We start from the raw sequence: 23,497 nt of genomic DNA, 5'->3' as shown, positions 1-23,497 counted from the left end.
CATCTTATTTCAGTTTATGAATTGATATGAATTGTCTAATTTAAAAAATATTTCCCTAACATTAAAAGCAAATTTTTAACATCAGGCTCAAAAAGCAAAATGATTATTCCTCATGTTTTAGCTGAAATTAATTTTAAAACATATTAAACAGAAAACATGCTGACATGCCTATGAAACTTACACTCGAACTTGCTGTTATGTACCAGTTTTAATTAGTAGCTTAATGGGTTGCAATTCTTTTCATGGATTATAGCTTCAGATTTGCTTTGGGAGGAATGAAGTCTACTCATAGAATTTTTTTTTTTTTTTTTTTTTTTTTTTTGAGACGGAGTCTAGCTGCCACCCAGGCTAGAGTGCAGTGGAATGATCTCAGCTCACTGCAACATCCGCCTCCCAGGTTCATGTGATTCTCCTGCCTCAGCTTTCCGAGTAGCTGGGACTACAGCATGCGCCACCATGGCTGGCTAATTTTTCTTTTTTTTTTTTTTTTGAGATGGAGTTTCGCTTTTGTTGCCCATGTCACGGTCTCAGCTCACTGCAACTTCCGCCTCCCGGGTTCAAGTGACTCTCCTGCCTCAGCCTCCCAAGTAGCTGGGACTACAGGCACACACCACCACACCTGGCTAATATTTGTATTTTTATTCTATTTATTTTATGTTGAGACAGAGTCTCACTCTGTCACCAAGGCCAGAGTACAGTGGCACAATCTTGGCTCACCGCAGGCTCCGCCTCCTGGGTTCATGCCATTCTCCTGCCTCAGTCTCAGCCTGTAGCTGGGACTACAGGCGCCCACCACCATGCCCGGCTAATTTTTTGTATTTTTAGTAGAGGCGAGTTTTCACCGTGTTAGCCAGAATGGTCTCGATCTCCTGACCTCATGATCCGCGTAATTTTTGTATTTTTTTTTTTTGAGACAGAGTCTCGGTCTATCACCGGGGCTGGAGTGCAGTGCCTGGATCTCAGCTCACTGCAAGCTCCGCCTCCCGGGTTTACGCCATTCTCCTGCCTCAGCCTCCCGAGTAGCTGGGACTACAGGCACCCGCCACCTCGCCCGGCTAGTTTTTGGTTTTTTTTTTTTTTTTTTTTTTTTTTTTTTTTTTTTTTTTTTTAGTAGAGACGGGGTTTCACCGTGTTAGCCAGGATGGTCTCGATCTCCTGACCTCGTGATCCGCCCGTCTCGGCCTCCCAAAGTGCTGGGATTACAGGCTTGAGCCACCACGCCCAGCCAATTTTTGTATTTTTAATAGAGACGGGGGTTTCTCCATGTTGGTCAGGCTGGTCTCGAACTCCTGACCTCAGGTGATCCACCTGCCTCGGCCTCCCAAAGTGCTGGGATTACAGGCATGAGCCACCACGCCTGGCTGTGAAGGTTTTTAGATGCTAAACTTTATTGGAAAAACCAGCAAAGGCTGGCTGGAGGACATGGGAATATTCTCTTTGGACACTGGGGAGTGGACTCTCTGAGAATGACTGCTGACCAGTCCATTGTTTTCTGCCGAGCTGAGCTCATATTCATAATTACTAGTTGAATAAAGTATATTGTGATGGAAGAGACTTAATAGTATCCACGTTTCCAAACACAGCAGCTTTAGGAGACCAGTAATTGGGTCAGTGCACTGGTGGAAGCTGCCTGCCTGAAAGGCCAGCTAACCTTCCAGAACTTGAAGATTTTTCTAGAAAGAGGCCATGCTCATAGTTTTTGTTTTTAAATTGGGGTCAGCAGGGTGCAGTGGCTCATGCCTGTAATCCCAGCACTGTGGGAGGCCAAGGCAGGTAGATCGCTTGGGGCCAGGAGTTCGAGACCAGCCTGGCCAATGTGATGAAACCCCGTCTTTTTTTTTTTTTTTTTTTTGAGGCGGAGTCTTGCTCTGTCGCCCAGGCTGGAGTGCAGTGGCGTGATCTCCGCTCACTGCAAGCTCCGCCTCCTGGGTTCACGCCATTCTCCTGCCTCAGCCTCCCAAGTAGCTGGGACTACAGGCGCCCGCCACCTCGCCCGGCTAGTTTTTTGTATTTTTAGTAGAGACGGGGTTTCACTGTGTTCGCCAGGATGGTCTCGATCTCCTGACCTTGTGATCCGCCCGTCTCGGCCTCCCAAAGTGCTGGGATTACAGGCTTGAGCCACCGCGCCCGGCAAAACCCCGTCTTTACTAAAAATACAAAAATTACCCAGACGTGATGGTGCATGCCTGTAATCCCAGCTACTTGGGAGCCTGAGGCACGAGAATCACTTGAGCCTGGGAGGCAGAGGTTGTAGTGAGCCAAGATCATGCCACTGCACTCCAGTCTGGGTGACAGAATGAGACTCTGTCTCAAAAATAATAGTAAAATAAAATAAAATAGGGGCCGGGCGTGGTGGCTCACACCTGTAATCCCAGCACCTTGCGAAGCCAAGGTGGGGGGATCACCTGAGGTCAGGTGTTCAAGACCAGCCTGATCAATGTGGTGAAACCCTGTCTCTACTAAAAATACAAAAAATTAGCTGGGCGTGGTGGCACATGCCTGTAACCCCAGCTACTCGGGAGGCTGAGGCAGGAGAATCGCCTGAACCTGGGAGGCAGAGGTTGCAGTGAGCCAAGATTGTGCCACTGTACTCCAGCCTGGGTGACAGAGTGAGACTCTGTCTCAAAAAATAAAATAAATAAATAAATAAATTGGGGTCATCAGACATTAAGATTGGGGATTTTACCTTTTAACTGAGTACTATGTAGGATTGCGAGGCTCTACTAGTGCGCCTGCCAGGAAATTCCTCAAGTCTAAGCCTACCTTAGTTCAGGGGACTTACTACAACATTAACTGGCGTCAACTGCATGTTAGACCTGATTAATATGCTTGTGATTAATAAATCAAGGTAAAATGGTAATTTTCCCCCATCTGGTTTTTGGTGGACTTTTCTGTAGTTCAGTATAGTCAGGTGTGTAGATCTGGGCAACCAGACCCTGGGCAACTTCAAGTTCATTCTCTTGTTTTTCTGTTCAGGATTTGGCACCAGAACAGCTCCTTAACTGCTGAGGAGGAATGAAGGATGACAGTTACTCACAGTTTTCCTGTTTCAGGGCTGACAGCAAAGGATTCCAGGCTTTAGGAAACTCAGATTGGGAAGCTGAGGGGAGATACTTAACCTTGATTTAAACAGCACCTGTTGAAGGGGCAGCCCATCTTTTTTTCTTTTTTCTTTTTTTTTTTTGAGACGGAGTCTTGCTCTGTTGCCCAGGTTCTGGAGTGCAGTGGCGTGATCTCGGCTCACTGCAAGCTCTGCCTCCCGGGCTCACGTCATTTTTCTGCCTCAGCCTCCCGAGTAGCTGGGACTACAAGTGCCCACCACCACGCCCAGCTAATTTTTCATATTTTTTAGTAGAGAGGGGTTTCACCGTGTTAGCCAGGATGGTCTCAATCTCCTGACCTTGTGATCTGCCCGCCTCGGCCTCCCAAAGTGCTGGGATTACAGGTATGAGCCACCGCGCCTGGCCGTCTTAAAAACAGTAGTGTCTTCCATAGAGAGAGAGGTTTCATTTGGAATGTATTAGGCCGTTCTTGTGTTGCTATAAAGAAATACCTGGCCAGGCGCAGTGGCTCATGCCTGTAATTCCAGCAGCCTGTAATTTCCAGACCAGCATGACCAAAATGGTGAAACCCCATCTCTACTAAAAATACAAAAAAATAAGCCAGGCGTGGTGGCGGGCGCCTATAATCCCAGCTACTCAGGAGGCTGAGGCAGGAGAATCGTTTCAACCTGGGAGGCGGAGGTTGCACCATTGCACTCCAGCCTGGGCAACAAAAGCGCAACTCCGTCTCAAAACAAAACAAAACAAAAAAACCTTGAGAAGAGGTTTAATTGACTCATGGTTCCACAGGCTGTATAGAAGCATGGCACCAGGTGGCCGGGTGTGGTGGCTCACACCCGTAATCCCAACTTTGGGAGACCGAGGCGGGCAGATCACCTGAGGTTGGACTAACCTGACCAACATGGAGAAAGCCCATCTCTACTAAAAATACAAAATTAGCCGGGCGTGGTGGCGCATGCCTGTAATCCCAACTACTAGGGAGGCTGAGGCAGGAGAATTGCTTGAACCTGGGAGGTAGAGGTTGCGGTGAGCCGAGATCAAGCCATTGCACTCCAGCCTGGGCAACAAGAGCGCAACTCCATCTCAAAAAAAAAAAAAAAAAAAAAAAAAAAAGGCATGGCACCAGGAATCTATCTGCTCAGTTTCTGGTGAGGCCTCAGGAAGCTTCCAATCATTACTGAAAGCCAAGTAGGACCCAGTGTATCACACAGTGAGGAGAGCAAGAGCAAGAGAGAGACTTGGGCTGGGTAAGGGGATGCCACACACACTTTTTTTTTCTTTTTCGAGACAGAGTTTCGCTCTTGTTGCCTAGGCTGGAGTGCAATGGCATGATCTCGGCTCACTGCAACCTCCGCCTCCCGGGTTCAAGCAGTTCTCCTGCCTTAGCCTCCTGAGTAGCTGGGATTACAGCTACAAGCATGAGCCACTGTGACACCACCCCTGGGCTATTTGTAACTTCTTATAATGCTAGTAAAAATAGTAATTTCTCTTTCCCATTTTGCATTTGTAATTAAAAAATGTATTTGTTTTATTAAAAAAATCAGTCTGGAGGAAAAGCTAGAATTTTGGGGGTAATAGTTCTTATGATACTGAAAAATACAGCTGGGCGTGGTGGCTCATGCTTGTAATCCCAGCACTTTGGGAGGCCGAGGTCGGCCGATCATGTGAGGTCAGAAGTTTGACATCAGCCTGGCCAACATGGAGAAACCCCATCACTACTAAAAATACAAAAATTAGCCGGGGGTGGTGGCACACCCCTGTAATCCCAGCTATGTGGGAGGTTGAGGCAGGAGAATCCGTTGAACCTGGTGAACCTGGGAGGTGGAGGTTGCAGTGAGCTGAGATCAAGCCACTGCACTCCAGCCTGAGCGACAGAGCAAGATTGTCTCAAAAAAAAGGAAAAGAAAAAGATCGAAGAAAACCCAGTATCCATGCCTTAACCTGTTGGTTCATTTCCTTGTAACTTTGTTAATTGCACGAGTGTTGTCTGGTATCATCTGAGCAAGTTGCCAACTCTAAGGTTCTGCAATCTGAAAGTGCAGTGCAGCTCCTGGGAGGGCGTCTGTCCACCTGGCTGGAGGCTCTCGAACAGAACGGAGGCTCTCACTGTCAGAGCCGTTGGGAGGACTCAGGCAGTGGATGGGGATGCAGACTAGATCATGTCCAAGGTCCTTAAAAACCACAAGGTGTATAAGATGCAGCCAAATGGATTTAAGGCAAAACTCCACAAACAAAAGGGACAAAAACTCTCAAGGTGAAAAAATAAAACAATAAAGCTTGAACAGATAATTAGGAATTAAACAGCTAAATAATTATTTTTTTTTCTTTTTGAGAAGGAGTTTTGCCTAGGCTGGAGTACAATGGCACGATCTTGGCTCACCACAACCTCCGCCTCCCAAGTTCAAGCAATTCTCCTGCCTCTCTAGTAGCTGGGATTACAGGCATGCGCCACCACGCCCGGCTAATTTTGTATTTTTAGTAGAGACGGGGTTTCTCCATGTTGGTCAGGCTGGTCTCGAACTCCCGACCTCAGGTGATCTGCCCGCCTCGGCCTCCCAAAGTGCTGGGATTACAGGCATGAGCCACCGCGCCCGGCTAATTTTGTATTTTTAGTAGAGATGGGGTTTCTCCATGTTGGTCAGGCTGGTCTTGAACTCCCGACCTCAGGTGATCTGCCCGCCTCGGCCTCCCAAAGTGCTGGGATTACAGGCATGAGCCACCGCGCCCAGCAATAATGTGGTTATTAAAGACACATTAACAATTCTTGTAATTGAAGCAGGTTTTCTTTTTTCTACAGACCACTATTATTCCTGTCTCTCTGGAAAATGAAAAATCCATTAGTTTTTCTCTTTTGCTTTTACCCAGAAATTAAAGGTTGGTAAGTGGTAATTAGCATAGCACCTGTCAAAGCCAGTTGCCTAATGGGGACCGACATTTGACTTAAGTTGAAAGAATGGAATACGGCTAATGTAGAGTTCATTAGTTCCAGCTGCTTTCTTTGACATTCTTTTCTCCTACTATGAGAACAGGTATGCCCTGCTCTCTCTTGCTCCCATTTTTAGACATATTGCTGCGCTCCTGTGTGCCTATTCTACAAGGCTGGAGGTACAGTGGTTATAGGGAAATAAATGGTAATGGGGCAATATGTTTGTGACCACATTTATTACACATCTGGGATAGAGTTCACAGGTCTCTGCCCTACTGACTCTTGATAGAGGACTCCAGCACCCTATCTGTCTGCCCCTGAGAAACGAAAGAGAACCACTCTCCACTGTCTACTATACGTTAAGTACTAGGATTTTTCTCATTATAGTACTTCATTCCTTTTTTGAGGGGGGATTGGATTATTTTGAGACAGGGCCTCACTCTGTCACCCAGGGTGGAGTGCAGTGGCAAGTTCATAGCTCATTGCAGCCTCAAACTCCTGGGCTCAAGTGATCCTTCTGCCTTGACCTCCTGAGTAGCTAGAATTACAGGCATGTGCCACTACACCCGGCTCATTTTTAGTCTTTAAATTTTTATAGAGATGGGGTCTTGCTATGTTCCCCAGGTCGGTTGGTACTTCATTTAGGCCAGGCGCGGTGGCTCACCACCTGTAATCCCAGCACTTTGGGAGGCCAAGGCAGGTGGATCACTTGAGGTCAGAAGTTTGAGACCAGCCTAGCCAACATGGTGAAACCCTGTGTCTACTAAAAATACAAAAAAATTTAGCCGGGTGTGGTGGCGGGCACCTGTAATCCCAGCTACTCTGGAGGCTGAGGCAAGAGAATCGCTTGAACCCAGGAGATAGAGGTTGCAGTGAGCAGAGACTGTGCCACTACGTTCCAGCCTGGGCAACAGGCTCAAACAAAACAAAACAAATATAGTACTTCATTTAACCCTTTCAAGCTTGGAGCCTTAAGACTAAGAGGTTAGACTCAATCCGGTTTGTCTCACTCCCAAATCCACAGGACATTTTCCGTTATCCATCCAGTTCAGCCGCTTGGTGGATTCACTTTAAGTACTGAATACAAATACCAGCGCCCAGACGAGTCAATGAAAGCTCTGTGTGTCTGACAGAAAGAAAATATTCTGGCTGTGTGTGGTGGCTCATGCCTGTAATCCCAAAACTCTGGGAAGCTGATGTGGGAGCATTGCTTGAGGCCTGGAGTTTGAGACCAGCCTGGGTAACATGGTTGAGTTTTAATGTACCCTGGATTTCCTAGGAATGTAGCTACTTTGTAAATCAAGAACAGACACATTTACTGTTCTGGGAAATCCCATTCCCAAGGGCAATGCTGCTGGTGGTGTCTGAGCTGACAATCCCTGTGCTCCGTGTGCCTCTGTCAGACGCACAGCGATTCCATGTGTGAGTGCGAGCATCTGACAGTGAAACACACGCCACGTTATTGGAAGTTGTTTTCCTTTTTGCCCTGAAATAGTACATTTGGGGCATTACATTGATAACTGGGGCTTCTGTAAGTATGAGTATAGATTATCAGCGATGGCTTCTATTAAAGGATAATTAAGGAGGCATTACAAAATAAGCTATAAAAAAGGAAATGTTGGGGCTAGTGAGAGCCAATGGAGAGCATTAGTAAAAGGATGCTGAGTACATCTAAGCCCTCCTTGAATCACAGGAAAATGAAACAGTTGTTTTCTATTTAATTGTTTTCTGTATCCCCATCTTTACCCTAGGACTTACTGTGATAATTTTTTTTTAAGACAGTCTCCCTCGGTTGCCCAGACTGGAGTGCAGTGGCAGGATCTCAGCTCATTGCACTCTCCACCTCCTGGGTTCAAGTGATTATCATGCCTCAGCCTCCTGGGTAGCTGGGATTACAGGTGCCCACCATCACGGCCGGCTAATTTTTGTATTTTTAGTAGACGGGGCTTTGTCACGTTGGCCAGGCCGGTCTCAAACTCCTGACCTCAGGTGATCCGTCTGCCTCGGCCTCCCAAAGTGCTGAGATTATAGGTGTGAGCCACTGCGCCCGGCCTATTGTGACATATAGTGATATTTCTTTCTTTTTTTTTTTTTTTGGTGACAGTGTCTCACTCTGTTGCCCAGGCTGGAGTACAGTGGCACAATTTCGGCTCACCTCCACCTCCACTTCCTGGGTTCAAGCAATTCTCGTGCCTCAGCCTCCCAAGTAACTAGGACTACAGGCGTGTACCATGACACCTGGCTAATTTTTTTATAATTTTAGTAGGGATGGGGTTTCACCATGTTGGCTAGGCATGTCTTGAACTCCTGACCTCAGGTGATCCACCCGCCTCGGCCTCTCAAAATGCTGGGATTACAGGTGTTAGTCACTGCGCCCGGCCTATTGTGATATTTCTTTACTTAATAACTAGCCAATGACTCTCTTAATAGCATTCTGTTTTCCTCTAAGCATGCATAAAAAATGGTCAAGTAAGCCCATGATAACTCATTACCTTTTCCCTGCAAGGAGTGTACTATAGATTACCAAACCCGCAGAACCAGTCTGTGTGGAGACAGGAGGACAAACCAGGCTTGCTCTGCTTCACACCCAGAGACTTGGAGTCATAGCACACGGAAATTGCTTTAATGACCTTTTATACCCCCTGCTGATAAAGCAATTAGAAAACTGAAGAGTTTCATAGTGGTAAGATATAATTTAACAATACTGAATTAGATATTAGAAATGGACTCTCCATATGTTCCTGTGGTCTACAAGCTTAATGTGGATCTTTAAACCAACAAATAAAACAATTCATTAACTGGAGAAACAAGTTTGTGGCCATAATCAGCACTCTGTAATGTCCCATCTTCACCACTATCTGTGCTTAAAATTCTGCAGTGCTATCTTCAGAATAAGGATAATGATTTGCAAATACGACCATTTCTTTTCATTGCCCTTGACAATTACCTTTTTAAAAAAAAGAAAAGTAGGGTCTTACTCTATCATCCAGGCTGGAGTGTGGTGGCATAATCAGAGCTCACACTGCAGCCTTCAACTCCTGGGCTCAAGCGATCCTCTTACCTCAGCCTGAGTAGCTAGGACTATGCCTGGCTAACTTAAAATTTTTTTTGTAGAGAGAGAGTCTTGCTATGTTGCCTAAACTGACAATTACTTTATTAAAATGTTTTTTTTTTTTTTTTTTTTCTGGGCCAGGGGCGGTGGCTTACGCCTGTAATCTCAGCACTTTGGGAGGCTGAGGCGGGTGGATCACCTGAGGTCAGGAGTTTGAGACCAGCCTGGCCAATGTAGCAAAACCCTGTCCTTACTAAAAATACAAAAATTAGCCGGGCATGGTGGCGCACGCCTGTAATCCCAGCTACTTGGGAGGCGGAAACAGGAGAATCGCTTGAACCTGGGAGGTGGAGGTTGCAGTGAGCTGAGAGTGCATCACTGCACTCCAGACTAGGTCACAGAGTGAGACTCCATCTCAAAAAAACAAAACAAAACTTTTTTTTTTGAGATACGGAGCCTCACTCTGTTGCCCAGGCTGCAGTGCAGTGACACACTCTCAGCTCACTGCAACCTCTGCCTCCCAAGTAGCTGGGGTTTCACCACATTGGCCAGGTTGGTCTCGAACTCCTGACCTCAGATGATTCGCCCACATCAGCCTCCAAAGTGCTAGGATTAAAGGTGTGAGGCACTATGGTGCCTGGCCTTTTTTTTTTTTTTTTGGAGATGGAGTGTCACTCTGTCACCAGGCTGGAGTGCAGTGGCGTAATCTCGGCTCACTGCAAGCTCTGCCTCCTGGTTCAAGGGACTCTCCTGCCTCAGCCTCCCGAGTAGCTGGGACTACAGGCTCCTGCCACCAAGCCTGGCTAATTTCTTGTACTTTTAGTAGAGACGGGTTTCACTGTGTTAGCCAGAATGGTCTCGATCTCCTGACCTCGTGATCCGCCCACCTCGGCCTCCCAAAGTGCTGGGCTTACAAGCGTGAGCCACCGTGCTAGGCCCGGACTTTTTTTTTAACTGTTCCATATGGGGCAGGGCTAAATGTTACGTGTGCGCCCATAGTCACCGCCAATTACTTTTTTTTTTTTTTTTTTGTGAGCTGGAGCCTCGCTTTATCATCCAGGCTGGAGTGCAGTGGTACAATCTCAGCTCACTGCAAGCTCCGCCTCCCATCCTCCTGCCTCAGCCTCCCGAGTAGCTGGGACTACAGGCGCCCACCACCATGCCAGGCTAATTTTTTTGTATGTTTAGTAGAGATGGGGTTTCACCATGTTAGCCAGGATGGTCTCTATCTCCTGACCTCGTGAACCTGCCAGCCTCCACTTCCCAAAGTGTTGGGATTACAGGGGTGAGTCACCGTGCCTGGCCAATCACTGCCAATTACTTTTGAACAGAGAACATAATATGTAATTAGAGGAGGTGGGATATTGTTGATGCAGCTATATCACTGAAAATTGGCAGAAGTCCTGAAGCTGGTGGGGCTAAAAAAAAAAAAAAAAAAAAAAAAATTGGTGGAAGGGCATATGTTGAGACTTGGAATAGCTTTTCTGGAAGGTGCTCTAAGGCAGGGGGTAGAGTAGTACATAGGTAGTCAAATGATGAGGCTGAGGGTGTCTACCAATAACAACGCCACAGAGCTTCCTTGGCACACTTCCTGCTGCTGCTATGTGGGATCCTGTTTGGCTCGCTTAGGATTCTGACGTTCTCCAGGTGGTGAGGCCTTCCTTGCCGCGATGCTCCGGAGGGAATGCAAGCTCTGTATCTGCTGCAGGCGCAGGGCGAGCTCCCGCTCACAGGCCTCTTGAACAGTCTCCGTCTTCCTTACGTCCCAGTTCAAAGTAACAGCCAGTGCTTTGGGGTCTTCCCTGGTAACCAACTGTAGCAAGAATAAGAACCCCTGAGAACTGGGCCTTCTGTGCACCTCTCCTGCTGCTCTCCTGACTCTCTTTTGGGGAGTGCGATGAGGCAGTATCTGTTTATGTTACCTCTTTACACTGAAATGCCGGGTTTCCTTTACCATCAATTGCCATGAGCTTTTTTTTTTTTTTAGACAGAGTCTCACTCTGTTACCCAGGCTGGAGTAGAGTGGTGCAATTTCCGCTCACTGCAAGCTCTGCCTTCCGGGTTCATGCCATTCTCCTGCCTCAGCCTCCCAAGTAGCTGGGACTACAGGCACTGGCCACCATGCCTGGCTAATTTTTTTGTATTTTTTCTAGTAGAGACAGGGTCTCACTATGTTCGCCAGGATGGTCTCGATCTCCTGACCTCATGATCCACCCGTCTCGGCCTCCCAAAGTGTTGGGATTACAGGCGTGAGCCACCGCGCCCGGCTGTCATGGGCTTTTTTAAGATGAGTTTTCACTCTTGTCACCCAGGCTGGAGTGCAGTGGTGCGATCTTGGCTCACCACAATCTCTACCTCCTGGGTTCAAGTGATTCTCTTGCCCCAGCTCCTGCCACCACGCCAGGCTAATATTTGTATTTTTAGTAAAGACGGGGTTTCACCATGTTGGTCAGGCTGTTCTCGAACTCCTGACCTCAGGTGATCCACCTGCCTCGGCCTCCTAAAGTGCTGGCATTAATAGGCGTGAGCCACTGTGCCTGGCCAAGCATGGGCCTTTTCTTACAACACCAACAGGAAGCAGTCCTTGGAAAGTTTACTTGGAGCAACTCTAAGGTCCTCCACCTTCAGGAAATTTAACCGAGCTCAAGTCAACCGCTTCCTTCCCTTCTATCTACAATAGGGAGGTACTTGTGACAGGGACAAGGACAAAGAATCAGAAGTAGCACCCACCCTGGCGGGTCCCCTTCCTCAAGCTTTTAGTTCCCTGTTCTTAGCCAGCAGGCGACGATCCCTCAAGTTTGCCTTTTCCTGTGACATTGACAGACCTCAGGATGGACTATGGATCTTCTTTAACCATGGAAAGAACCAGAAGCCACCTCAGAAGACCGGGCCCCGCTATTCCTCCCTGTCAGAAGCAGTCATTTCATTACCAACCTTGGACCAGAGTCTGTCGGATGATCTGAAAAGTGTATGCATTTTTCTTTAAAGCTATTTTGATTTAGACTAATGAGGTTTTTGCAAATGCTGGGGCATAGAATAGGCAAATTGGCAGCTAGGATTCACAGTCCGCAGAGGTGAACAAAAGGGTCCACACGTCTCTGCACGGTAATACTACATCCCAGGGCATGTCCTTCTCTGTAGCTCAGTGACCCTGGTTTCCGCCCACCTCCAAATCCTGACTAGATAAGCTCAGCTCTGGAGCCGGCTTCTCCCTCAGTGCAGTAAGGATGTGGCTCGCCAGCGTGACGTCCGAGGAGGTCTCTCTGCTGATACCCGTGTCTACTGCATCTGCCTCCTCACCCAAGGCAGCTTTGGACTCTAAAAAGGAGACAGGAGACAGAGATCAGATGTGGTGTGACCATGCAGCCACATGACCAACTCGCCACAATAATTGGCTGGGCAAGAGAGAAACGTGCCCTTCCCGCATCCCAGCAGCTGTGGCTTCAGTGGCTCTGGCTGCATCACAAATAGTGTCCTCCCGAGGGACGCCTCCATCCTGAATTCTCAGAGTAACTCTGCCTGCAGAGAGTCCTACCTTCCTGCTTTGACAAGAGGCTGCCCTCTTTCTCCAAAGCCTCGAGGTACAGCTGCAGGAGCTGCTTGGACTGACGCACTTCCTCTCTTTGGTCAAGCACTTGTTGGAGTGTGTGCTGCAGCTGCTGGACGGTGGCACAACTCTGGCGTAGTTCCTGAGCCAGGTCTGCGCAGGGAGCGTCAACAAGCATCTAAAAAACAAACAGACGCTGAGAAATCTACAAGGACTTTCTTGTTTTTGAGATGAGTCTGCTCTGTTGCCCAGGCTGGAGGGAGATGGCGCGATCTTGGCTCACTGCAACCTCCGCCTCCCGGGTTCAAGCAATTTTCCTGCCTCAGCCTTCCTAGTAGCTGGGATTACAGGTGTGTGCCACCAAGCCCAGCTAATTTTTGTATTTTTAGTGAAGTCGGGGTTTTGCCATGTTGGCCAGGCTGGTCTCAAACTCCTGACCTCAGGTGATCCACCCACCTTGGCCTCCCAAAGTGCTAGGATTACAGGTGTGAGCCACCGTGCCCGGCCTACAAGGACTTTCTAAACATGGTGTTCTACCTCTCAAATACATCCATTTCAGAACTCACTGAATCCATTTCCCAAAGTTACTTACTATGATGGTTGGCTCAGAGTCAAGAGAAAAGCATGTGATTTTTCCAATTTTCTTCTAGTGTTAAAATTGGGAAGAAGGGTCAGGTGTAGTGGCTTACACCTATAATCCCAGCACTCTGGTAGGCTGAGGCAGGAGGATTGCTTGAGCCCAGGAGTTTAAGACCAGCCTGGGCAACATGTTGAAACCCTGCCTTTACCAAAAATATAAAAATTAGCCGGGCATGGTAGAGTACGCTTGTGGTCCCAGCTACTTGGGAGGCTGAGGTGGGAGGATTGCTTGAGCCCAGCAGGCAGAGGTTGCAGTGAGCTGAGATCACACTACTGCACTCCGGCCTGGATAACAGAGCTAGACCCTGTCTCAAACCAAACCAAACCAAAGTAAAACAACACCAAGATATCATTTCCTCAAAGAGGACTTCCTCCATGTTCCAATCTAGAGTAGCCCCCATTACTCTCCGCATACCACCGTCTGATATGCTTTCCTGTTGTTTTCTGCCTCCCTTCATCAGAATACAAGCACCATTAGAGCAGGGACTGTGTGGCTTGTTCGCCGCTGCACGCCCAGTGCATAGAACCATGACAGGCACAGGATGGGGCTCAATCAACATTTTTGGGGCCAAGCGCAGAGGCTCATGTCAATAATCCCAGCACTTTGGGAGGCCAAGGTGGGAGGATTGCCTGAGCCCAGTTCAAGACCAGCCTAGGCAACATGTGAAGACCTCATCTCTATAAAAAATTAATTAATTAATTTTTTTGAGATGGAGTCTTGCTCTGTCACCAGGCTGGAGTGCAATGATGTGATCTCAGCTCACTGCAACCTCCGCCTCTGGGTTCAAACTATTCTCTTGCCTCAGCCTCCCGAGTAGCTGGGACTACAGGCACACGCCACCACACCCAGCTAAGTTTTGTATGTTTTTGTTTTTTGAGATGGAGTCTTGCTCTGTCTCCCAGGCTAAAAGGCAGTGGTGTGATCTCTGCTCACTGCTACCTCCGCCTCCCAGGTCAAGTGATTCTCCTGCCTCAGCCTCCCGAGTAGCTGGGATTACAGGTGCTCGCCACCATGCCTGGCTAATTTTTATATTTTTAGTAGAGACTGGGTTTCACCATCTTGGCCAGGTTGCTCTTGAACTCCTGACCTTATGATCCACCTACCTCGGCCTCCCAAAGTGCTGGGATTACAGGCATGAGCCACTGCGTCTGGCTCTATTTTTAGTAAAGACAGGGTTTCACCATGTTTGCCAGAATAGTCTTGATCTTTTGGCACCATGTTTGCCAGGATGATCTTGATCTTTTGACGTCGTGATCTGCCTACCTTGGCCTCCTAAAGTTCTGGGATTATAGGTGTGAGCCACCGTGCTGGGCCTTACTATTTTTTTCTTTGAGAGTCTTGCTCTGTTGCCCAGGTTGGTGTGGTATAGTCATGGCTCACTGAAGCCTTGACCACCTGGGCTCAAGTGATCCTCCCACCTCAGTTTCCTGAGTAGCTGGAACTACAGGCACACGCCACCACACCCAGCTAATTTTTGTAGAGTTGGGTTTTACCACATCCAACTCCTGAACTCAGGCAATCTGCTCACCTTGGCCTCCCAAAGTGCTAGGATTACAGGTATGAGCCACTGCACCTGGCCTACAAAAATGAAAAGAAAAAACAGCCCAGTTTGGTGGTTGAAACCTACAGCCTCAGCTACCCGAGAGTCTGAGGTGGGAGGATGGCTTGAGGCCAGGAGGTCGAGGATGCAGTGAGCTATGATCATGCCACTGCACTGGGTGACAGAGCAAGACCCTGTCTCAAAGAGAAATTTTCTTTGAAGGAAAACATACTTTTTTTATCCCGATCTTGTTTCTTTCTTTTTTTTTTTTTTTTGAGACGGAGTCTCACTCTGTCACCCGGGCTGGAGTGCAGTGGTGCAATCTCAGCTCACTGCAAGCTCTGCCTCCTGGGGCCATGCTATTCTCCTGCCTCAGCCTCCTGAGTAGCTGGGACTATAGGTGCCCGCCACCACGCCCGGCTAATTTTTTGTATTTTTAGTAGAGACGGGGTTTCACTGTGTTAGCCAGCATGGTCTTGATCTCCTGACCTCGTGATCCGCCCACCTCGACCTCCCAAAGTGCTGAGATTACAGGTGTAAGCCACCGCGCCCGGCCTATCCCAGTCTTACTAGAGAGAAAACACAAGGAGAGAAGCTAAGCTGCTGGCTCAAAGTCGTGGTGATAGCGCTGGGATGTGAAGCCAGCTACTACAATGCTACATTCTCTAGCAGGGCATCCCTGACCCCAGCGTCCACCTAACTAGGTTTAGGGTGGATCCCAGGCATTTGCATTAAAAAAAAAAAATTTGGCCAGGCATGGTGGCTCATGCTTGTAATCCCAGCAGTTTAGGAGGCTGAGGCAGGTGGATCACTTGAGATGAGGAGTTGAAGACCAGCCTGGCCAACATGATGAAACCCCATCTCTACTAAAAATATCAAAATTAGCTGGGCGTGTTGGTGTGCACCTGTAATTCCAGCTACCCGGGATGATGAGAATCACTTGAACCCGGAAGGTGGAGGTTGCAGTGAGCTGAGATTGCACCACTGCACTCCAGCCTGGGCGACAGAGTAAGACCGTGTCTCAAAAAAAAAAAAAAAGAAAAAAAATCCGCAGGTAATTCTGCTTCGTGATGAGGGTTGAAAAATCAATCTAGGTGAGAATGAAAAGATGTAAAATCTTAGTTGTAATTTAAGAATTATTTAAAAATCAAGATTAAAACAAAGAAATTGTTATGGCAAGTATGGAAGCTAAGAAGGTGCTGGGCGGGGGACAGAGGCCAGATGAGCATTGCAGCAGATTGTAGAGGAGGCTTACCTGGAGGTCTTCCTCTGATAGGAGGATGATGCTAGACAGATCTTCTTTCAGCTGCCTGGCCACATTCTTCCACTTCAGCCCTGCTCCCCGGTCTGTTTCATCTACATCAAAGGACTCTTGGGAAATCCAAGCTGTACCTCCATCTGACACATGGGAGAAAATGCTAGTCACAGAACAACCTGAAGTGCTGTTTTCACCTCCTCTCCAAGCACACGCAGACCTCTTGAGGATCTAGATTAATTTCAATGGGAAAGAAGCATCTTATCTCAAGGATTCACAGGAGGGCCAATCTCCATCTAGGACCTTGATTTTCCCTCTTCTTTCATCTTTTTTTTTTTTTTTTTTTTTTTTTTTTTTGAGACAGGCTCACTCTGTTGCCCAGGCTGGAGTGCAGTGGCACGATCTTGGCTCACTGCAACCTCCACCTCCTGGGTTCAAGCGATTCTCCTGCCTCAGCCTTCCAAGTAGCTGGGATTACAGGTGCCCACCACCATGCCCAGCTAATTCTGGTATTTTTAGTAGAGACGGAGTTTCTCCATGTTGGCCATGCTGGTCTCAAACTCCTGATTTCAAGTGATCCGCCTGCTTCGGTCTCCCAAAGTGCTGGGATTACAGGTGTGAGCCATTGTGCCTGACCCTCTTTCATCTTTATTTCTGTGTGCAATGGCTCTGTATTCTTCCATAGAAAGAAGCCATTTAAACCCAATGTATGGTCACACATACACAGAATCCCATCACACTTCTCCTTTTGGTTTCTGTGCATCAGGTGTGTCCTGTTTTCGTAAACAAAAACAGTCATTTTTGCCAGCATTTCTCTGGTGCTTGGTCCCTTCTTTTTTTTTGGGACAGAGTTTCACTCCTGTTGCCCAGGCTGGAGTGCAATGGCGCGATCTCGGCTTACCACAACCTCCGCCTACTGGGTTCAAGCGATTCTCCTGCTTCAGCCTCCCGAGTAGCTGAGATTATAGGCATGTGCTACCATGCCCGGCTAATTTTGTATTTTTAGTAGAGATGGGGTTTCTCCATGTTGGTCAGGCTGGTCTTGAACTCATGACCTAAGGTGATCCGCCCGCCTCGGCCTCCCAAAGTGCTGGGATTACAGGCGTGAGCCACCGTGCCTGCCCTTTTTTTTCTGAGACGGTCGCCCAGACTGGAGTGCAGTGGTGTGATCTTGGCTCACTGCAAGCTCCACCTCCCGGGTTCACACCATTCTCCTGCCTCAGCCTCCCGAGTAGCTGGGACTACAGGCGCCTGCCACCATGCCCGGCTAATTTTTTGTATGTTTTAGTAGAGATGGGGTTTCACTGTGTTAGCCAGGATGGTCTCGATCTCCTGACCTCATGATCCGCCCGTCTCGGCCTCCCAAAGTGCTGGGATTACAGGCTTGAGCCACCGCACCTGGCCTGGTCCCTTCTTTAACTGGGGGAGCTGTAGCCATCGATTGCTGTCCCTTAGGCCTGAGTACAAAGGTGGCTGGTAGGGCCACTGCTGTAGGATACTTTCCTCAATTTTGTGGCACACTTCAAGACACGTTTTTTTAAGTCCCTCCCCAAAAGTAATCCCCTCTCAAGACACTTTTTTTTTTTTTGAGACGGAGTCTCGCTCTGTCACCCAGGCTGGAGTGCCATGGCGGGAACTCAGCTCACTGCAAGCTCCGCCTCCCGGGTTTACACCATTCTCCTGCCTCAGCCTCCCGAGTAGCTGGGACTACAGGCGCCCACCACCTCGCCCAGCTAATTTTTTGTATTTTTAGTAGAGACGGGGTTTCACCGTGTTAGCCAGGATAGTCTCGATCTCCTGACCTCATGATCCGCCCGTCTCGGCCTCCCAAAGTGCTGGGATTACAGGCTTGAGCCACCGCGCCCGGCCTCAAGACACTTGTTGATCCTTGGTCACCAATGTTAGTCCCCTTTATATCTCCTGTGATGATGATGATGACAGTGACAGGTAACATTTATTGAGTCCTTAACTATGCGCCAGGTAAGATCTAAACGCTTCATATCAGTGGTTCTCAAGTGGGAGCGATTTTGCCCCCCAGGAGACATCTGACAATATCTGGAGTTATTTATTCTTGGTTATCATAGTTGTGGGGGGAAGTTCCTAATATCTAGGATGCTGCTAAACATCCTACAATACAAAAAGCATCCTCTTCACAACTCCAGCCCCAAATGTCAACAGTATCATTGAGAAACCCTGGTTTGATATGTACTATATTTTCTTTACAACAATCTTAGGGGACAGGTTCTATAATTATGATGTCAACGAGGCACTGAGAGGTTATGTAATTTGCACAAGGTCACCTGGCTAGTAAATGGTAGAGCCAAGATCCAGACCTAAACAGCCGGACTGCAGCCTGCAGCACTGAGCTCCCTGCCAGGCTGCATTTTAGTTACTGTCTGTCCATGACTTAGTTGAGAACTGGGCCCATGTCTCATTCATCTATTTTTTTTTGAGACACAGTCTTGCTCTGTCGCCCAGGATGGAGTGCAGCAGCACCATCTCAGCTCACTGCAACCTCCACCTCCCAGGTTCAAGCAATTCTCCAGCCTCAGCCTCCCAAGTAGCTAGGATTACAGGTGCCTGCCACCATGCTCAGCTAGTTTTTGTATTTTCAGTAGAGATGGGCTTTCGCCATGTTGGTCAGGCTGGTCTCAAACTTCTGACCTCAGGTGACCTGCCCACCATGCCTGGCCTCATTCATCTTTATCCCCAGGACTCAGCACCATGTCTAGCACATAGAAAATGCTCAGTAAATGTTTGTTGAACAAATGCTTAAAAAGCCAGACAAATGGCCGGGAGCGGTGGCTCAAGCCTGTAATCCCAGCACTTTGGGAGGCCAAGACGGGCGGATCACGAGGTCAGGAGATCGAGACCATCCTGGCTAACACGGTGAAACCCCGTCTCTACTAAAAAATACAAAAAACTAGCGGGCGCCTGTAGTCCCAGCTACTCGGGAGGTTGAGGCAGGAGAATGGCGTAAACCCGGGAGGCGGAGCTTGCAGTGAGCTGAGATCTGGCCACTGCACTCCAGCCTGGGCGACAGAGCGAGACTCCGTCTCAAAAAAAAAAAAAAAAGCCAGACAAATGGCAACTGTGTAGTGAAAGTAATCATGATGGATGCTGTACTGCATAGGCTGTTTTCTATATGGCTAGAGTTTCTCACCTGAATTGTTGTATGCCCATTTCTCATTATTGGCCAACGCCACAAACTTGGTATTGGAAGGTAGACACAGAAAGTAATCGTCATCATCCACTATGGTGCCATCCTCTGCCAGGACCAGGGTGACTGGTGTCAGGGACTTATCAATGGCCAGAATGTCACAGGCTGAAAAGAATAAAATATTTGGCAAATGACAAATAACCATAAGGAAAGTATATCTGTCCCTGCATCTCAAGTAGGTATGGCTCCAGAGCTGAGCAGAACTCCTGGTAGGTAATAACTAGAATAACAATCATCACTTCTAGCACTAATAGAACACTCATCTTGTGCCTGATTCTGTTCTAAGTTTTCTTTTCTTTTCTTTTCTTTCTTTTTTTTTTTTTTGTAGCAGGGTCTCACTCTGTTAACCAGGCTGGAGTGCAGTGGTGTGATCTCGGCTCACTGAAACCTCTGCCTCCCAGGTTCAAGTGATTCTCCTGTCTCAGCCTCCCGAGTAGTTGGGATTATAGGCGTGCACCACCATGTCCAGCTAATTTTTGTATTTTTAGCAGAGACGTGGTTTCACTATGTTGACCGGGCTGGTCTCAAACTCCTGACCTCGTGATCTGCCTGCCTTGGCCTCCCAAAGTGCTGGGATTAGAGGCGTGAGCCACGCACCCAGCCCTAAGTGCTTTTCTTTTTTCTTTTTTTTGAGACTAGTCTCACTCTGTCGCCCAGGCTGGAGTAGAGTGGTACAATCTTGGCTCACTGCAACCTCCGCCTCCCAGGTTCAAGCAATTCTCTGCCTTAGTCTCCTGAGTAGCTGGGATTACAGGTGCTGGCCACTGTGCCTGGCTAATTTTTGTATTTTTAGTAGAGACGGGGTTTCACCATCTTGGCCAGCCTGGTGTGGAACTCCTAACCTAATGATCTACCTGCCTCGGCCTCCTAAAGTGCTGGGATTACAGGCGTGAGCCACCATGTCTGGCCTAAGTGCTTTTCATATATAGTATTTAATCTCATAATAATCCTGTAAAGTAGGCACTATTATTAGTTCTGTTTTATAGATGATGAACCCAAGGCTCAGAGAGGTTAAGTAACTTGTCCAGGATCATGCCGTAAGTGCCAAAGCTGGGACTTAAACCCACAAAGTCTGGCTCCTGAAAGTATGTTTACTCCAGCTACTCTGCACTCACGTATGGTACGCATTTGAGTTTTTACTGGAATGAACAACCAAAGTCTGGTCTGATTCCCTGCGAACAAGCAGTCTCTCATTCATTTATTCAGTTGTCCTCTTTTTTTTTATTATTGAGATGGAGTCTCACTCTGTTGCCCAGGCTGGAGTGCAGTGGTGTATCTCCGCTCACTGCAAGCTCCGCCTCCTGGGTTCACACCTTTCTCCTGCCTGAGCCTCCTGAGTAGCTGGGGTTTCAGGCGCACATCACCACGCCCGGCTAATTTTTTGTGTTTTTCGTAGAGACGTGGTTTCTTCATGTTAGCCAGGATGGTCTCAATTTCCTGACCTCGTGATCCGCCCGCCTCAGCCTCCTGAAGTGCTGGGATTCCAGGCGTGAGCCACCACACCCGGCCCTCAGTTGTCTTCTTAAATTCTACGTGTGACGAATGTCAAAAAATACACCAAAAACACCAGGCGCGGTGGCTCGCGCCTGTAATCCCAGCACTTTGGGAGGCCGAGGTGGGCAGATCACGAGGTCAGGAAATCGAGACCATCCTGGCTAACACGGTGAAACCCCGTCTCTACTAAAAAAAATACAAAAACTTAGCCGGGCGTGATGGTGGGCGCCTGTAGTCCCAGCTACTCTAGAGGCTGAGCAGGAGAATGGCGTGAACCTGGGGGCGGAGCTTGCAGTGAGCTGAGATCCCGCCACTGCCCTCCAGCCTGGGCGACAGAGCGAGACTCTGTCTCAAAAAAAAAAAAAAAAAAAAAAAAAAAAAAAGAAAGAAAGAAAATGCTTTTTGTTCTTTACAGTATCTTCCTTAGCAGATTCTTTTTTAACCTATGGGAAAGTATAAAAGAAGTGGAGCTTCTATCAGTAGCTTTTCATATTATCATTGGCCGAGACGCTTTCTCCAGGACCGGTCTGTGCTATCCCATTTAGTGATAGCAATGCTTCAAATACTAACGAGACTGGAGTGAGCAGAAATAGCCAAGAGACTACAAATATCCTTCAGCGGTGTTGTCTACCACCCAATAGAACAGTAAGGCATGTATGGGCTGGGCTGCAGAGAACACGAGCCTCTGTGCCACGCACATCCAGCCAAGGCACTGAAGGGGAATTAGAAGTAAAGTAATCTAATGTCAGGAAAAAAAATACATAAATGCTTATATGCAAAATCCATGTCACCAAAGCATTTATAATGCATTCGCTGTTCATGGGCCTCTGAAAATTTCCATATGATCTCTGTTGGTGACTGAGAGTAAGCAACTGTCCCCTCTGACACACACTGTGACTACATGCCTGGGGCTGGCTCACACATTTAACCTGTCAAACTTCTTTAGGTAAGCAATTTGTTGCTACCGCTAATAAGACTTGCAAGTCACTTAAATATATCAGCTTATTTGAGAGAAGCAACAATCCTTTGAAGCAGGGCTGTAAATATTATACCCAGTTTGCTGATGAGAAAACTGAGGGTTGAGAGACGGTTAACTGCAAGGCCAAGCAGCTGGTAAAGCTATGGAGCCGGGCTCGGAACTTCCATCGGCTCCGTCACTTACAACTCACGTTCCTTGTCTGGACCTCCAGAAATGGTCAGTAGCAGCTCCCTCTTTCCCGCATAGGTTCTTGCCAGAGCGGAAGGTGGAAACCCCTCCCCACTCCGCCGTGGGCTCAGCTGGGGGTTCTTGTACCACCTGAGTGTGCCGGCGTGGCTCCTGCCTTGGTCCCAATGGGCTCCGCTTGGTCCAACATCTAAGCGATTTCAGGCAAGAGACCTAAGCCGAATCTGGCTTAATGTGCATTTTGCTTCCTGGCTCTCTTCCCACCACTGTGGAGTCTCACACGAGATTAATTACGCTCAAGCGCCTGAAATCTGTAAATCGCTAAGCTCACTTGGACCATTTCTGTCCCAAGGCTCCACCCGAGCTACAGGAATCCCCAAGTCGCCTCTTCTGACCCCGCCTCGCCACCGCCGGACGTCCTCTCCTGGCCCTGGCTCCCCCACCCCCTCGCCCGGGGTCCCGAGCCAACCCTTGCTCCTCAGGTCTTCCAGGCAGGAGGCGGCCACGCCGTGCTGTTCGCGGCTGTGGTTGCGGCGCAGCAGACACGGCTTTAGAGTCCAGATATCGCCAGATTCTGGTGCCCCGGCGTCCCCGGTCACCTCCATCCTCTCCAAAGTGGGACCTGCCCGGCTTCCAGAAGCCGTGGGAGGCCTGAGCGGCGGCCCTCCTACTCGACCCCCTTCCGCAGCCTGCGGTGAGATGTAGTTCGCTCCGCAGCAAATCACACGTGGGACCAGGGCACGCCGGGAGATGTAGTTCTAGTTGCCGCTAATCACATGTGGCGTCGAGGCATGCCGGAAACTGTAGTCTCTGGGTTTAGAGCCGCTTTCGTTCTATCGCGCGATTCAGCCCAGGAGTTGTTTTTCCCTCGTATTTAGGAGCTGCATTCGCGCGTTCAAAAATAAGGCCAATGGAGACTTATTTTGCATGACGATGCACATGCCTGTATACTGTATTGAATTTTTAGAGCATTTCTATTCGCATATGAGATGCATGATGCTAATAACAGACACCCGCATGTTTCCACTCATTCTATTTCCTGCTTCAACTGTGCAAATTAGTTTGGGGTCTCAGAACAAAATGCTTAAATAAACATAGTAAACATTAAAGTCTCAAATGCATCGGAGAGGAAAGGGGAAATGCGAACCTCGGCACTGCTGGAGATTATTCAGATGCCTCTTGACAACATATTCATCTTTGTTTTAATATTGCTACTATGGAAAAGTTTGTTTTTTTCTTCCTGAAAAATTAACATCTAAGATAAAAGAATAGTAATAAAAATGATCAAAAAGTTCCTCTCTTAAAAGAGAGCATTTTATGTAAACTAGAAGTAATTATCTGCTCATATTTATTCATTCGGGGGACAGTTTCCTTCCTTGTTTTTTTTTTCTTTTTTTGAGACAGCGTTTTGCTCCGTCTCCCAGGCTGGAGTGCAGTGGCGCGATGATGGCTCACTGCAGTTTTGATCTCCTGGGCTCAAGCCATCCTCTCACCTCATATTTTGTTTATGAAAACGTGGGTGAGGGCCCCGGGGGCGGCGGCTCACCCCTGTAATCTCCGCACTTTGGGAGGCTAAGGCGGACAGATGGTCTGAAG

The 23,497-nt window shown here is 48.2% G+C and overlaps 1 protein-coding gene across 2 annotated transcripts; it reads right to left on the bottom strand.

Annotated features, from left to right (window-relative positions):
• Window positions 1-9,995: 9,995 nt before the first annotated feature.
• On the bottom strand, window positions 9,996-22,625 carry DFFA (DNA fragmentation factor subunit alpha). 2 transcript variants are annotated; one of them, XM_010364161.2, is made up of 6 exons: window positions 22,371-22,625; window positions 19,186-19,347; window positions 16,023-16,165; window positions 12,576-12,765; window positions 12,207-12,358; window positions 9,996-10,853 (listed from the first exon to the last, which is right to left on the bottom strand). In XM_010364161.2, the coding sequence occupies exons 1-6, from the start codon at window positions 22,504-22,506 to the stop codon at window positions 10,641-10,643; spliced, it is 996 nt and encodes a 331-aa protein (XP_010362463.1). In that variant the 5' UTR covers window positions 22,507-22,625; the 3' UTR covers window positions 9,996-10,640. The 2 variants fall into 2 exon arrangements, with proteins under 2 accessions (XP_010362463.1, XP_030797563.1); XM_030941703.1 differs by having other exon boundaries at window positions 16,023-16,253; window positions 22,371-22,553.
• Window positions 22,626-23,497: the final 872 nt, after the last annotated feature.

This window comes from Rhinopithecus roxellana, chromosome 12, assembly GCF_007565055.1.
Source record: "Rhinopithecus roxellana isolate Shanxi Qingling chromosome 12, ASM756505v1, whole genome shotgun sequence".
NCBI lineage: Eukaryota > Metazoa > Chordata > Mammalia > Primates > Cercopithecidae > Rhinopithecus > Rhinopithecus roxellana.
The sequence above is the reverse complement of the archived record's forward strand: the minus strand, read 5'-3'. Positions and strand labels throughout refer to the sequence as shown.

What these genes read in the sequence shown, in the direction of transcription:
- DFFA (XM_010364161.2), bottom strand. Translation starts at nt 22,506, where the DNA reads ATGGAGGTGACCGGGGACGCCGGGGCACCAGAATCTGGCGATATCTGG. An exon ending in TATCAGAGGAAGACCTCCAG is followed by an intron (nt 12,766 to 16,022) that starts GTAAGCCTCCTC and finishes TTTGTTTTTTAG; the next exon opens with ATGCTTGTTGACGCTCCCTG. An exon ending in CCTCTTGTCAAAGCAGGAAG is followed by an intron (nt 12,359 to 12,575) that starts GTAGGACTCTCT and finishes TCTCCTTTTTAG; the next exon opens with AGTCCAAAGCTGCCTTGGGT.